Raw genomic sequence first — 16,851 nt, forward strand, 5'->3', positions numbered from 1 at the left:
GGTTGTTGCACATATACAGGTGTGTGTAAGTGGTTGTGTTGCACAGCTGTAATCCCACAACTACCTGGACCTGAGTTCCCTTTGAATTTCCTTCTTGAACTGGAACCATGTCTTGTCTGGGAAAGGCCATGATCACATTTCTGTATGCAAGGGAACCTGGAGCATGGGGTTGGAGATTAGCAAGCCACGATGGGCTGTTGCTTCAGGGGTGGTAGAGGTAGAGAGCAGGGTATGCTACTGTGTACAAGAAAATGTGTCACAGTATCACAGTATCACAGTATGTTTGGGATTGGAAGGGACCTCAAAAGATCATCTAGTCCAATCCCCCAATCACTTGATTAAAGCTTTTGTCCCAGGGAGAGCAAAATCAGTGGAATCTGGTGATGGAGATGGCTGGGACACCACTGCTCTCCTAAGATGTCTGCTAAAGGCTGCAACAGGGAAGCAGCTTTAATTTAGGCTAGTCCTGCACCCAGCATTATATTCCTCATTGTGAGCAGGAGTGGCCAATGAGATGCAGAATTTACCTCTACTGACTGTCCAGCCTTTGGAGATATCCTGTGCTTCAGAACCCAGTGTAACTTGTGCTTTCTTTTCCCTGAACAGGTCTATATCATCAATGTAACATGGTCTGACCTGACTTCCCAGATCATCTACCGGAGATACAGCAAGTTCTTTGACCTGCAGGTAAATCTGTCTTGTCTAACATAAAGTATTATTTTTACTCACGCTTTTAGTCATGTTCCCAGCTGGGCTAGTTGTGCCTTTAAATAGGTCTTTGTGCTTGCTTGGTCTGTTACATGTCATGATCTTGAAACTTTTCAGACTGTCCTTGTAGGGTATAAGATAAGTGGGTGGTATGCTCACAGTGAGGAACTTGCACTGTGAAGACTTTTAAAGCTGACATTTTCATGAATGGTTCCTATTGAAAAGGGAATCTAATTTTAAATACTTGAGATGCACTTAGAACAGAAAAGTAGCTACATTTTGGGCCCCCAGAAACTACTTACCCAAATTGCTGAAAACAACAGAGCTTTTGCACACTCCCACAGCAGTGCAGCAATGGACATGGTAGTGGAAACCTTCCAGACCCTCCTCCTACCCATCTACCCAGCCAGCTGGTGTCCTGGCTCTTGCGGTTTTGCACAGTTCTCTTGCTGTATTCTGTGCTTGTGTATTTAGATTTCATGGAAAGCTTTCTTGCTGAGTAGCTGTTGGCTGAAGTCTGAAGCCAGGAAACTAGAAAAGTCCAAATTGCAAAGTTTCAGCGTGGACATCAGCTGCTTCGTTTCTGGTGCTGCTCCATGGCACCTGCATGTTGAGGGAGAATTTTCTGGCTCTTGTCCTACTTAGCAATAATCCAGATCCATTGATACCTTTGTAGGCAGCAAAAGCTGCCTGGGTTATCAAATCTCTGTTTGGAGACAGGTGGAGACAAAAGCTGTGGTTTGACAGACTACTGAACTTTGAGGGAAATGTCAGTTTTGGGCTGGAGCTTGTGGTTGGAGCTGGGCTGTGGTTAGAATATCAAATGGGTCCTCACAGCCAATATAAGGTTGTATGCAGCTGGCTGGGCTGTGTCCTGGCAAATAACGTTGAGCTGGTTTGCCATGATAAATTAAGGAAAAAAAGGTTCTTCCCTTGGGTACCTGAGCTGAGATACCTTGAAGAGTTCTAGTGTCATTATTGCTCCACATTTTTGTGTCATTTCTGGTACTTGGACCTCTCTAGCCTTTTCTGCAAGCTATATTGGTTATGACCTCCTAGCTTTTCTGGTGGAAAATGGGACCATTTCTATGGCCAGTCCTGATTTCTGTGTTTGCTGTGTGGCTGGAAGACAAAAGAGGGTTGGAGGGTTGTTCTTAAGCTTCCTCTTCTGCCCCTCTCCACCTCTTACTGGTCTGAAGCACCCGGTCTGCCAGTCCTATTGCTGTGAAGAGTATGTCAGTCGCTTCTTTGTGTCTCATGTACCTGCTGAAGATAATCACATAATCACAAACATTTGTTGTCAGCATGTGGGTTGTGGTCAAAACTGTTTCTTTCTCTCTCTTCTTTTCCTTTTGACCCAGTTCTGTTTTCATGTATATGCTCTTCTGGGTCTCCTGGCCTTTCCTGGTAGGTTTGAAAAGTTCCCATCAAGCACGGAGTTATCAATGGGGTTAGTGTGTTGGACAGGAAATGATGTCTCAATCAGGGACTGAGTCCTGAAAGGTCCCATTGATAAGTGCAAGGGGGCCTAGCGCCAGTGGAAAACTCCCGCTTGCACAACGCTTCTCCCCCCACGAGAAAATACGACAAGAAAGTAACAAAATTCCCTTCCTTAACCCTTTTCCCTCCCAGGGATCTCTGTCGGGGCCACCACTGCGTGAGCAGTGACAGCCCTCCCCAACAGCCTCTGTAGCTCTTGCAGCTTGAGGTGCACAGTTGCCAAAACCAAGGTCTTCACCTGGGATTTCCTTGGTTTTGTCGTGTCTCTGTAAGCCTGTCACTGTGACGATCTGTGCCTCAGTTTCCCATCTGTAGGATGGGGATAATGCTCTGTGTACTCAGGCTTGCTGTCAGGTGATTTTTAGACTCCCAGAGGTGATTTTTATTTATTTATATATTTTTGCTATTATTGATGCTGCCAGAGCATCTCCTAGGTGAGGCAAGGGAAATGGGCGTTGAGTCTTGAATTGCAACTTGTATTTAGAGCTCTAATGAGTCCAGCAAAAGGAGTTGGAAAAGCAAATGAAGGATAGGGCACATTGGGAAACCTTTGCATTTTGGGAAACTCATGGCTTGATGTGCAGTGGTTCTTGTTCAGTAGCAAATGTTGCTTTACCACAGCACAAGGGTAAGCAGGAGTGAAAAGCTTCATTGCAGGGGGGGGTTGAACTAGATGACTTTTAAAGGTCCCTTCCAACCCAAACTATTCTATGATTTTTTTGTAGAAGCTCTGCAGCCTCTTTTCCAGCTGTTTGCAATTGCTTGGGCTTAATGCTTAGTTAATAGCTCCCTGTATCGGGTGGACCTGCTTATAGTGTCTCTCCAGGTTCATGCAGCTACAACAGGGAGATCTTAGCAGCATTTATAGGAAAATCATCCTGATGTTGTAAAGCAGCTGTTTCAGGGCTCATCAGTGGAGGATTCCCTATGTTTGCTGTCTGAACCATGACTGGCCTGTAGCAGGGCTCTAGGCTGGGCTGGATCGTGCCTTGCAGACGGTGATTCTCGGTCACTCTACGATTCCCTGAATGGAGGAGCAATGTTTCCAACAGAAAGCCCGGAGCAGAGCCTTTCATGATGAAAGCTGGAGAGCAACATGGGATGTCAGCTTACATTCCTCGAGTGGCTGAACCTGGCTCTTGGTCATGGAACATGTAGTAGCTATTGGGTGTGCCATCTGCTTTTTGGGCATCAATGCAGTCTCCTTAGATCCCCCTCACTTCATTCCAGATGAGGAAATGGCCTGTGATTTCTAGGTTTTTGGTGGAAGCTAGAACTTCTGACCTAGCAGTGGTTGGCCCTGTGTTTTGTGACCTAATACCACACATGGTAATGTGACCTTAGTGTCCCTGCTTATCCCCATGTGGCCTTCCCAGCAGGAAATCAAGCAAATGCTCAGTGAATAATGCTCAGGTAGTTCACAAGTACCATTCCTGTCCAAAACAGCTGGAGTCTGCAGGTCTCTTCCAGCTCCACTCATCCCACTGTGTCCGTCACAGAGATGCACTTCAGGGCTTCCTAAGCCTGCACGTGTCTCATTTGCTCTTGACTGGAAGTGGGGGAACAAGGGCTGACTTGTAACGTCTTAATCGGGACTGCAATGCCTGGTGTTGACAGTGACACTGGATAGGATCCATGGGGAAACCCAGGAGGCTGCCCTTGGGCAAGGAGGGAGGAATACAGATAATTAATTTCACTACTGCAATTTCATATTTCTTTAAAAATGAGCCCATGCTTCCCCAAACAACTGTTTCTGTGGGAAATGGCTCAGTGGTTTTCAGAGCCCTTGCATTATTGGATACTGAGGTTTTTTAAACACTTTCTAGCAAATCCTCTTAGGCACTGCAGGCAGTAAGAGGCTGCTCTGTCCCAAGGATTCAAATCGCAGAAGTGTTTGGTTGTGTTATTTCAGCAGTGCATATGCTTGAATTGGAAGTCAGGCTGTTTTCAAGATGAGAACTAGAACAGTGAGACTGGACATGCTGTGGGATTTGGAAGCTGGACTTTGCCCCAGGTAGGTGTGAGAAGTATAGCAAACAGAACCCAATGCAACAAGCAAAGTGTCAGCCCTGTGCTGCTTCAGTGAGCGCTAGAGATCTATAAATACATGCTTAAATTAAATCAAGGTGTTGCTGCATCATTTAATTGTGCAACCAAGTCGCATCTGCTACTAAGCGTGGGTCAAATGATAGCAGCAGAATACATGTGGTTGCCAACTTTTCAGTAAATAGGATTGAAAATATTGAATTATCTCTGCATAGATGAAAGCATTACGACAAATTGCTTGTCAAGTCCAATCATCTGTTGTCTGTCACCCTGGAGAGGCATTTGCTCCTGAGCACCATGTGGGGTCAAAGCCACCTCCTATTGTAATATTTTAAGTGCTGCTTTCTCATACACTCTGTGCCTGGCTGCTCAGCTCATGTGCAGAGCTGGGGTGCGTGAGGTGCCCATCACTGGGAGGGTGATGTGAACATCTCCTGTAGCTAGTGTTGACCCTCACAGCAGGCTGGTGGCTTATTCATGCACATTTCCTGGGTGCTGTTTGAGCTCTCTCACCATCGCTGTTGGATTTGCTGGTGGTGGTAGGAGAGTCCTCTCCTAAGTTGGTGGTTCAGGTCAGCAACGCTCCTGTTGTTCCCAAAGATGCTGAGAAAGGACACTGATCTATTGGGATATCAGGGATAACCCCTGATATTTCCACTCTGCAGTAAAAGACATCTACAGGTGTAAGGCTTGTGTTTTTCTTGCTGGAAAGTGCTGTCAAAGGCTGTGAGCTGGATGGGGATTTGTATTTGGGTGCGTGCATAAGTAATTACCCAAAGCATAAGGTGGAGAAGTGTGGGGATGCAGCCAGTTCACCGTCTCAATGGCCATGCTGGCCTGGGAAGCAACAGCAATGTTTGCAGCCAGCACGTGTGAAGGGTGGCTCTTACCCCACTCCCCACCTCACCCTGCCCATTGCTCAGTACCACCCTGGGCTTTTTATAGATGTCATGACCCCAGTTGTGTGCTGCCTCTCCCTGCTGAGAAACCCTCTCCCCAGCAAACCAAGCAGGGAAAATGTGACCATGCTTCAGCAGCATGGTCACCAGCAGCCCATCTTCTACGCTTTATCCATCGACTCCAAGTGTCCTGGTCTGATTTCACGCCTGTCGGTGCCTGCAGTCAGAGTATGAACAGGACCAAAGCCTCAGCAAAGGGACCAAACCCTACAATCAGATGCCGGCCTCTCCGTTGCTCCCATGAGGATGGCTGGGCCTCCATGTGCAGAGCTGGGGAAGGATCCTTTCTCACAGTAGTGAAATGCAGCTTTCTTCAAGGCAAAGCTCAGCATCTGGCTTTAGTGGCGTGCCATAATCCCACGTTGTGTTTCTGGTCATGTGAGAGGTGAACACTGTCCCTGCCGAGCCACGGCAGGAATTTTAGGTAGGCAGATTGCCGTCTTTCCACACAATCACCCACACAGACACTTTGGCTGCAAGGAGACATCTGAAATGTCACTATTTTGAAAACGAAAATAAACAGGGCTCTGTTCAAGTGTTAGCTTTGTGTATTGGTTAGCGAAAAATTATCTGCCTGATGCAGCGTGCTGATCTAAGCAGGTTTTCTTCAAAGTGGCGCAGAAAGAGGAACTCACTAGCAGCCAGTTGGAACATAAGAAAAAAAAAAAAGAATATAAAGAATTTTATTAGGGAGAAGAAAGAGATGTAACTTGTTTCCAGACTGACGACAAAACATCAAGAGCTTCATTTATTATTGCTAGGGTCATCCCGATTGTTTACAGTGCTGTAATGGAGTAACTGAGCATTGAAGAGGACATTAAACAAAAATGGTGCTATAAAAACCAGTAATTATAGTCTGTATTTCTGCTTTCTTGCTCACACTGAAGTTTATCTGAACGCTGCTGCTCTTGATCGTTCTTCCGTTACGTGCTCTTGTGTGCAAACATCCCTTTCTCTGTTACCCCCAGCTGTATCAAATATTGTAACACCCACTCTGGTTTCCAGTTTGGTGGTAGTAACTATGCCACATGTCTGAGCACTCTGCATTTCAGTGGGTCACCATGATTTGACACAGGCCCTGACAGCTTTCGGGGGCAGAGCTAAGGGGGAATCAGTGCTGGGTGCCTGATGTGATTCTGATGGAATTGCATATATTCATTCCATTGGTTAATTGCTAAGTGGAGACCCACAGTCCCTAAATCTGGTGGTCAAGTGCAGTAGTGTCTGTTTCTGTGACATTTCATCCTTTTAACTCTGCAAAAGCGGTGAATGGACAAGCCCGGGCATGTGCTAAATTTATCAGTGGTGAAGAGTGTAGGTAAGAATGCAAATGGGGCAATTGTGCTCTTGCATTTGCGAATGTTGATTCCTAACCCTTCACCTGCCACCCCTTTGTAGCAGGATGAGCAGAATTACTGCCTGTTTTTCTTGGTCACCCACAGCAGCAGGGTCACTCTGTGGTGTGCGATGTTTCTTCCATAGGTGCCACCCTGTACGCAGCTCCTGGTGCTGTGGGAAGGGAAGGAGGGCTGTGGATGTGGCTTTGTGCGTGATGCAGCTTGCCCCTCTCACAGCGTGGGAGGTTTGCGTTAAAAAGATTCCCAGCCTCTGACGAGCTCAGGAGCATTTCTGTTGGGCTACGTGTATGTGTCTGAGGGTGCATATGGAAACAGGCAGAAAAGCTGGAGGAGAAGGTGGGGTTGAATAGGATGGGGAGGAGGTGAACAGCATGGCAGAGGGTTGTTGCATCAAGCTGTGGTGTAATGAGTGCACAGTGAAACAAAAGGCAAAGGAGGAGAAAGGGAAGATTTTCCTTACTGGTGTTGCTCCTGCTGGGCTGCATTCACAGCAGGGGATCTGGGCTCTGCAGTCAGAGCATGTGCCTCCTTCTGCTCTGGGCCGTGCTGGCCTTGGCCAGGATGGTCTAGGTTGCAAGGATCACATTTTCTTCTGCTCCTGTTCCCTTGGTGTGAGATGGTGGGCCTCAGCATCCCAGCCCTGCTGGAGATATTGGGAGCTGCTGTGAAATCCTCATCCAGCCCAGGGACCTGGCTCCATATCTGACCCATGAGGTTCAGAACCAGGGCTTGCTTCAGGGCTGTCCCTGATAGCGATGGGGCTGTGGGGATGGACTTCGCTCCAGCAGCTGGGATGTAGGGTTTGTTCTGAAAACAGTTTCCTTAAGAGCAGGACTGAAACTGAAACAAGCCTGGGAAAATTCATAGGAAATCTGAACCTGGCTCTGTCAACATGTCTGTTCCCAGAGGTCAGCGCTGGCCCCTTGGGGAGCAACGGCACGTCCTTTCTTCCGAGTAAACACAGGCCGATTGTCTGCTGCTACTGTCCTGGACAGTGTGTGGAGGGCCCAGCAGTGGCAAGGTTTGCAGGTGATGCAGAAAACCAGATTTCCAGGTGGAGCCCTGAGCTGTGAGCGCTGACCATGCCTCCCATGTTACAGCAGCTGTGCTGGAACTCCCGGTCCAGCCGCGCTTGCAAGACTTGGCTCTTAGTAGCAGAGACCCGTCCCAATGCCTGCCCTCAGAAAAATAACCCCGCAGCAAGCTTGCCAGCAACAGAGCTTGCTGGGGGAATTGAGATGCCCCTGGAAACCGACCAACCAACCAGCCAAAAAAGTCCGAATAGCTGATATGGTTATTGAACTGAGAATGGTTGTCTCAACTGATTTAAAGGATATTTAAATACCATTTGTCCTTCTAGCCCTCAGCCAGTGTTTTAGGATACCAGCTGGCTTAGGGCAGTGTGTTAGTCTTCAATGAATAAATGGAATTGTTTATAATTCTTATTTCCATCATTATTTAAATGTTTGCTTGGCAAAACAATCTGTTCAGCTTCCAGTATTTGTTTCTAGAGACTTTACATGTCAAACAAAGATGAGGGCCATGATGGGGAAATGGCAAAGTGCCGGCCAAGCTGCAATAGAGGCCATGTTCAATGAACACGGCAAATAACTTGCAGTTGAGAAAGTGACCTAGCCTATTGGAACTCTCCCCTTCGTTCTTCTGTGCTTGTCAGCCTCAACAGCACCTGCTTGAACATTGCCCATACTCTGCAGTGTGGGAATCCTCTTTGTGGTAGCTGCGAGATAATATTTGACACTCAGCACCAATTCAATATACTCCCCTGCTTGCCCCATGTGTAGGTCTGGCCAGGACACAGGTGAGCTTAGAAAGTGAGGTGGTGGCTCAGCCAGCAACTCAGGCTGTGACGGCAGCAAGGCCGGAACAGAGATGATACCCACACCACCCCGTCTTGGTGGTTTGGGGATTCAGTAGAGATAGCCCTCTGTAATGATAGGAATAGATTTTACTATCAAAGGATTAAGGTTTTTATTTTCTCTGGGGACTACTGGCAGTCAGAGGTGTGTCTCCAACAGTGCCATCATAACCTCTCACTGTGCACAAAAGGTTTTGCAATACCAGGAACACCCAAAGGAGTCTTACACATTCTAGACAAGGTGGCGATGAGGTTCTGGGTCTCTGTATAGGTGGTTGTCCTGACCCAACTGTGAGATGGGAATCTCTGGAAGCTGCATCTCTGAGGGTTGTGTCTTCCTCCATTCCCTTGCTGCACAAGACCAGTGTCCTGGACCCCACCATGGCATCAGTGACTGTGATGAATGTTGTTTGGGGTCATTACACCACATGGGCATTATTTCATACAATGCTGAAATTCTGCTTGATGTTGTGGAGTCACCATCCCCAGAGGTAATTAAAGGTGTTTAGACGAGGTTCTTAGGGACATTGTTTAGTGCAACAGTTAGGTTAGGTTATGCTTGGACCCAATGATCCTGAGGGTCTCTTCCAACTGAAATGGTTCTATGATTCTGTGATAAGTCCTGTGTGTGGAATTGGTAGTATTGAAACATTTTATGACACCATCAACAAGCTTTTGCTTTATCTGACCGAGATTAAATACCAATTCACTTCTAAGGTCCTATAGGAGTTGTAGGCTTCTCTGAAGATGAGGTTTTCCCTCTGTCTGCGTTATCTCCTCATGGGCTGTGCTGCGACAATCAGAGCCACTCCAGAGGGGCTGCACAGTTAGTGACCTGCTCTGATTGCTGAAGGGAATTCACTGTTGCTGCTGATTTTCTGCCTTTTGCAGCCTCTGTGCAGAAGTTCAAGGCTGGCAGATCTTTGTTAGCATTCAGTTGGTAGCTCTTCTTTAGGCAGGCTCCTGATCCTAGAAGTAAAACAAAACTGAATCATGCTACAGGCTCTATATGTAGTTAGAGAAATCAGTAGATTGGGTTTTTTGTTTGTTTGTTTTGGGTGGTGTGTTTATTGTTTTTTCTTTGTTTTTAGAAAGATTGGGAGCATCACAAAGAGGTTGTTAACTTCTTTACTGCATCCTTTTAACTATACATGGTCTCCTACTGCTCTTCTTCCACCTTCTTAAAGAGCATCTTCCATTGTCACTGTAGGGGAGTGCATGTGTGGATGCACAGACATATTTCCGATCCCTGCTGGAATAAATCAGAATTACTCAACTGTGTGCTTTTGGCAAGCAGAGAAATTTTGTTTGTCAGGATAAGAGCCTGGGCCCAAGGGGGCTGCGCGTTTTCAGTCTGCTGCTTCTTCAAAGTCCTGTGGAGCTGCAGAGTGCAGCGCTTGGATGGTGTGTGATCCAATGTGGGCAATGCTTTGGGAATTGCTGTCTCTGATAGTGCTAAGGTTTGCGTTTTGCTCTGTGTGATTTCACGAGGCTCAGATCCCACATCGAGTGCCCTGTTTATCTCATCAACAAGGGAGGAGTGTGAACTCCATCTCCGAGGTGCATGATGATGATGCCGGGACAGCAGTGACTGCCAGCTCTGCTTCATGGAGAAGGGCCTTGGGGGGTTCAGAGCGGAGTGTGGAGTTACAAAGTGGCTCCGATTTCAGGTGGAGAGTGAGAGCTCATAAAGCAGAGTTCCCTCAGGAGACCCAGTCTCTGAAATAGCAGCTGTTGGAAGTATCCTGGGTAGGAGCTCCCAGCAACTGCTCTGAGCCTGGACAGCTGGACCAGAGCTTCTCCTGGCTGCAGAGTTACAGCTACCATCAGGGAAATGTCAGAAAGTAAATGAGTGGCAGAGCTCAGCAGTGATGGACTCTCACTGCTTATTAAGAGCCCAGTGGGGTGGGTTTTTTAGAGGATGTGTGGACTTTGAGTATTGGAGAGAAGCCCGCACTGAAAGCTCTTGACCTAAAGCTGTGTATGCTTTGGGAAAGATTTGGGAAAATTCAGCTGTGATGCCAGTTTCTGGTTCAGCTTCTCTCTCCGGTTTGGATCTGGCAGCTGTGAAGTAATGCCACATTACCAGATGCTCATATATTCATGGGATACTGTTTTTAGAACAGGACAAAGACTGGAAAAGTCTCTGTGGATATTATTTGGAACCTATAAGCAAATTGCTTTACCTGCTTTTTGCGTGTATGCATTTTTTATGAATTATCTAGAAAGAGTTTAACTTGAGCAGAGTCCAATCCAAGAATCCCAAGGAAGCTCTGCAGAACTGGAATGGATAGCAGATTTCCCAGTGGATTAATTCATATTGTCTGTAGTGGGAACCTGATTTATAAAGAATTAAAGCCACTCTGCTGAGGAACAGGAAGGGTACAGAAAGCAGTGAAATTAGTCAAAAGGGTTACTTGATGGGAGGGAATAATTACCTTGCTTTCTAGAGGTTTGTTTTGTGAAAGTTCTTGTTGTCAGTACCTACCTCTCATGCCTATCACTAACCTGGAGGCTGCAAGGGTGCTGAAGACCCTTCAATGTGGGAAGGTCTCTTCTGGATACAGCCACAAAGAAGAAAAGGAGCAAGTTCCTCCAAGTTAACTGGGTTGACTTAGATCAGCTGAGGAGGATTTAGGCCTATTTCATAGCTGTTGATTACTTTTCATATTAAAAATCAAATGCATTGGAATGCATGAGTCCCTGCAAGGTTGTGGTGATAGTGGAAAGCACACGGTTAGAAAAACGTGCCTGAAATTGCCAAAAATTCTAAACCATTATGGAAAATTTTGGTATTGGACCCATGCCTCCTGATTTTGTCCCTGGACAACATGTCGTACAAGGGATTATGCAGAATTGTAGTAAACCTGGGCTGAAAGTCTTTCTTTAGCTGAGCATGTGCAGGTTCAACGTACGCCTCCTGTGTTACCCTACCTCCATCTCCATTATTGTGGTGTTGGAAGGTCTCATCATAGCCGATTAGGTCTCCACAGCAGGGTTTGAAGCTCAGCTTTGGGAGGAGCCCACTTGTTTGTTAACCTTGTTCCAGGTTTTGTTTGCTGGAACAATAAAATGCAGGAGAGCAGTTTGGCTGTGGGACCGGCCCCAGCCAAAGCTACAGCTCTGAGGCTGCTCTCACACAGGCAGTGAATTCTCCCAGTGCCACTTTATTAGCGTATTTCCTCTTTTACCACAGATCAAGATCAGCCTTTTCTTTTTTTTTCCTGGATGCTCTGTGTGAAAATTAAATTCCTCGGCAGGATTTTTCTGTGGCCTTTCTTCCCTGAAGCACCCAAGCCCAAAAGGTTCAGGCATGACAATTCCACCCCCTCCACCACTTCGCCGCTTTCCCCTAATCGCACTCAGCTTTCAATTATTTATACTGCTGGAAAATCGCATGGAGTTCACACCCCCAGCCCTGAAACACAATTCTGCTTTTGTGCAGGGAATACAATCGTTCACTTTCATTAAGTGTGCAGAGACTGAGATGAGAAGTGCCTGTTGTGTTCGCATCCCTTGGCTTGCGATGAGAGGAGCTGGTTGTTTTTGCAAACGTCCTAAATAGCCCTGCAAGGGTTATGGAGAGTTTATTTACATTATTGCATTTAAGTGCAAATAGAAAATTGCCTGGCCATAATGGAAAGGTTATGCAGGGCTCTGTCAGGGTTCTTTTCCCTGCCACCTCACCCCTCCCAGCCTTCTGCTCCTGCAGGCTCAGATGTGGGCAGGCTGTGTCTGGAAGGAGCTGTAGGTCTTGGTCCTGTTGCACCAGGCTTTGCTTACAGGACAAACAAAAGTATCAACTGGCGTCTCTTCCACTGTGGGCTGTGTGTAGTCCTGCTTTCCATAGGAAAGGTTCATGATCAGCCTCACCTCAGACTGATTTATGAGTGTTGGGTGCTATTTGCTTCTTCCCCGTAGCACCCGAACAACTGACCTTTTCTGCAGCAGCAGTGTATGGACCGTGAATTTGGGAGTAAGTTTTCTGCCTTATTCCTTCCCTGCGTGCCCAGAGTCTGGCGTTCTTCTCCTTTTCTGCAACCAGAGCAGCTTTATGCCTCGTGCAAACACAAGTATTCCCACTGCAGAACTGTCTTTTGCCATTTCCCCTTTCCCTCCTTGAGGGGAAGCATCGATGAGTCTCCAGTGGGGAGTGGTCAGGGCAGCAGAACCCACAGGGAAGCCACACTGCTGAGCAGATGATGGCAAGTTATGCAGAAAGCAAGAGTCCTCTTGCGCTGGGGGAACAGCTTTGTGTTACCCTCCTTACTGGGTGCCCTGTTTGAACAACACTCCACCAAGCTTGGGACTTTGCTCTCTGTTTTTGCTTTTCATTTAAAAGGAGGGAGCTGGTCTACAGGATCTGTGCAGGAAAGGACTTGAACTCTTACAGCACATCAGATCTTTTGGCTCTGGCTGTGGTTTTCTGAAGCTGTCCCATTTAACTGTTGGGTTTGCATTTGCTCTTCCTTGCCTGTCCCCAGTAGGAGCATGGCAGGGTTGGTGGTCCCTTGGTAAGTGTGTGAGAATAGACATGTCCTGGGAGCATCCCATGGGTGTGTTTCTGATCCACAACCATCCCAGGTCCAAAGCCCAAGGGCTTAATTTTGGGTAGGAGCTGCAGATATGTAGCAGAGTCACACTGTTTGGGCCTGCAGCTGCAGCAGGGCTGCTGTGAGCTGCAGGTGGGTCCCTAATGCTGCAGGTGGGTCCTTGCACATGGGACTCATACAAGCGCAGCTGGGACCCTGTGATAGTGCAAAGCCAGGAGAGCTGGGAGTTGCAGTCCAATGAGAACATCCATGCTATGGAGTGAGTTGCTGACAAATTCTTCATTGGCAGAAGCTGTGAACAAGCTCTCAAAGGATTAAGCAGAGACTCAGAAAAGCATCCCTGTGTGTTTAAGATAATTTCTGTAAATCTACAGTGCAGGCAAGACTCTGTATGTAAGCCATTTGTGAGGCATCAGTATTGATGCAGAGATGTCTCTGATTCACCAGGTGCAGTCAAGGGCAGATCCTAATCGATTTAGCCGTGTTTTTGCAAACTGAGTTAAGATCAGAGATGTGAGCCTGAGTCTGGGTACATTTGGGTTTTTTTAAGGGTGTGTTTAAAACCAGTGGGACTTGCTGAGCTGCTACCTTCAGCCAGGTGTTTTGAGAGAAGTGAAGGACAAACCACGAAACTACTGTGTGAGGGAGAGAGAGGAAAAAACCAAATGGGAAGGAGTTAGAAAGCAAAGCAGAAAGGGACTAAGTAAAATAATAACAGGGAAAAACATTTTTCGAAGGACTAAGAAGAATTTTATGATCAAAGTTCTGTCTTATAGGCAGCATATCTTACCTAGCTGGAGCAAAAATTATTTCACAGGCTTTTCTTTTTATGTGACTAATCTCTGTTTTTTGACAGCCCAGTGAGTTTTGGCCTCTCTGTGATCTGGGGAGCTTTGAAATCCAAGTCAAGGCTCGTCCTGGTCACTGCAGTGATGTGCTGCTGCTGCCTGAGCAAAACTGGTGCGTGTGTCTTCCTGGAGAAGGAATATGCTCTGGAATGACACACAGTGAACCCCAGTGTCCCCAGAACAAGTCCAGATTGTCGTGTAGTTTTTGGTGTGTTGGTGACTGTTGGTGCAGTTTTGCAAAAACCTGTGTAGTTGTCTGTGACACTCGTTGTTTTACCATGCTGGAGGTTAGAGGGTGCCAGTCTTGGATGCATCTCACTTGCACGTCAGGTTAGGATTTAGCATTTGGTGTTTCAGGAGGTGGCAGAGATTCCCTTGCGTTGGGATCTGGAAGTTAGGCAGATGGAGTGGTAAAGGGTGGTGTGCTCCACAAAGGTGGTCCCTGGCTATCCTTGAGCAAAGGGAGAAGTTTACAAGAAGGATTTCTAGGGTGGTGGGAAGTCCTGCAAAGTTTGGGGTTGTTCTGGGTGTGGGACAGCCCTGGCTTACACAGCTGAGCAGGCATGTGCTGTGGGCTGCGGGAGCACTAGGGCTGTAGTTTCCTGCCTGATGCTGTTAAGAAACCTCATGTCAAATCCTGTTCCACTCTTAGTTCAAAATATGTTTCACTGCCTTAGTGTGGGGATGTTTTTTGTTTAATTAGGAGCTGAGAGTCTGCGATGTGGAATGAGGAGCGGGGAGCTGCTGGTGTGGCAGGGAGGTTATCTAGAAATATCCACCCATAAAATGGGGGCTATAGTCAGCCCTCCTGGAGAAAGTTTATTCATTAATGTTTGTAAAATGCTTTGAAGTCTTCAGCTGGGAGTCTTTTGAACAGAGCCAAATGTTAGTTGTGTTACAGTAGCTAAGCCAGACCTTAATGACCACATTCCCTTTCCTCCCCACGAGCCCCCAGCCATTTCTAACAGAGTTTGGTGAAGAAGTGAAATGTCAGCAGAGTGACCAAATAGAAGTGAACTGCTCAGCAGAAATATAAACAGTGTTTTTCTTTCTTGGGATTATGTTCTGATCCCATGGACTTTTGCTGCCAGGAGTGGAATTTGTAGAAGGGATGAGGAGTTTATTTCCAGGCTTGTATTGTGTTATCCTGGTTGGTAAATGCTTTGGGGTCTTCTTGTGTTAGTACTCGCTGGTGCACTTTGGGTGATTGAAGTCATCCCAGCTTGTGTCAATGGGAAGTCACTGTAGCAAGACTGGCATGCTGGGGTGGGATGGAGCCATGGCTGTTGGTGGGCTGGATGGTGAGCCTGAGAAGGACTTCACTGGAAGACAACAAGGAACCCCCACAGCAGGATGCAGAGGAGAGCTGGTTTGATAGGGTGCTCAGCTCTGGCTGCCTGTACGTGCCCCGTGTTCCATGCCTGGCCTTTTCCTACAGCATTGCCCATTTCCTATCCATAGCAGAACAGCATGTGCTGTTTGATTCCTTGTGTCAGGAGGTGAGGCTTGGTAATGGCGTTCATGGCAGCAAGGGCTGTTTTCTTTCCCATGAAGGAAAGGGGGCAGGTTCAGTCCATGCTGAGCAGCGCCTGTGGATGGGTTGCAGTGTGGAGGTGAGCTGGTAACTGGCTGTGCCAGAAGTCATGGTGTGAGAACACGTCCCGGAGCATGAGCTGCTGTTACAAAACTCATCTTTGGGCTTGCACCTATTTGCTCTGGGTGGCAACTAGGAACATCTCATTAGTGTGGCTTGATGTGTCACATGTTCAGACACAGTTGATAACCTTCCTGGCCAGCTCTGACACCATAACTTGTTGTGCATCCATTTCCTGGCCTCAGCCAAGGTTAGGCTGCCGTAACGCCTTTCTTGGGGACTGCATTGCTAATCACTGCTTGAAGATGTGAGTTGCCTACATGTCTTTGTGTGGGGGAGGCTGCTCTGGCTTGGGGCGATTGGTCTTGACTGAGTGAGAAAGGAGATGTCTCCAGCCCAGGGGCAGAGCATGCTACCTCCCATGTACCCCATACTGAGGATGCTGGGAAAGGGGCTTGGCAAAACAGAAAGGAACCAGCATCTTCCCCAGAAACCTCATATTTCTAGTGACCCATCCTTCGAAAGCGCCTTCCGATCATGGAGCTCGCAGCCAAGGGCTGACCCAGCCCTTGCCTCTAATCTCATCTTTCCTCTTCGAGTTCGGTCCCTGGAAAGATGCAGCTCTCCAAGAAGACATTCCAGGGGGATTTAATCACTGTGCTCACTGCAGCCGTGCTGCGCTTGTGGTCTAAGCACCTGCTGTTTCATTTAATTAGCAACAAATGGGAGGCGTGGGCTGGGGGGAAGAGAGAGCAGCACCCTGGTGAAGTATTTGCTGTGATGTGATGTATTTTATTTTGGGTTCGGAATGGAGGCCATGAGGAACATTTTCCAAAGGGCCCCATAAACCACCTCCGTTCACAGGGTGATTATTTGAGGAGGGAGGGGAGTGTGGATTTAAATCGGTGCCGCTAATTTCTGCAAACAACCACATTATTTTTAATTCATACTCCAGACTCCCTCCACCCATGGCTTGATGTTAGGAGCTGTGAATTTTCCACGTCATAACAAAGTCCCTCTATAAAAGACAGCCCTTTAAATATATTTTTAAATTTTGATTTCAGGTACTCCAGCCTCTCAAATAAGTCAGTCTTCAGAATGGAAAACTAACTCTTTCCTTTTCTCGTGGTGACCTGTTAATTTATTTGTATTTCAGTAGCACATAGCAGCTCTGAGGAGAGCTAGGTCTCTCTGGTGTTAGGGGCTGGAAAATGCATGAAAAGCTACAAACCCTGATGAATGTGAGTTGAAAGAAATAATCCCTTTGTTCCCCATTATTAGTTAAACTTGGGGGATCTCTGAGATAAAAGCCTTACACTGCTAGCAGCGTTTTACTGATACAGGGAAGGAAGATGGAGACAACTGGGGTGAGACTTCAGGATGGAGCCACCTGTGCTGGACGCTGGCTG

At 47.2% G+C, this 16,851-nt stretch overlaps 1 protein-coding gene across 6 annotated transcripts in view; it reads left to right on the forward strand.

Annotated features, from left to right (window-relative positions):
• The window catches only part of SH3PXD2A (SH3 and PX domains 2A), a 259,091-nt gene that overhangs the window by 45,511 nt on the left and 196,729 nt on the right, over window positions 1-16,851 (forward strand). For all 6 annotated transcript variants that reach the window (XM_065067108.1, XM_065067106.1, XM_065067104.1 and 3 more), the window contains exon 2: window positions 607-687. Coding sequence is in view for 4 of the 6 variants with exons in the window: in XM_065067106.1 (XP_064923178.1) it covers window positions 607-687 (81 nt within the window). In the remaining 2 variants the exon portion in view is untranslated. The remainder of the gene's footprint in view (window positions 1-606; window positions 688-16,851) is intronic.

This window comes from Columba livia, chromosome 6, assembly GCF_036013475.1.
Source record: "Columba livia isolate bColLiv1 breed racing homer chromosome 6, bColLiv1.pat.W.v2, whole genome shotgun sequence".
In the NCBI taxonomy this organism is placed as follows: domain Eukaryota; kingdom Metazoa; phylum Chordata; class Aves; order Columbiformes; family Columbidae; genus Columba; species Columba livia.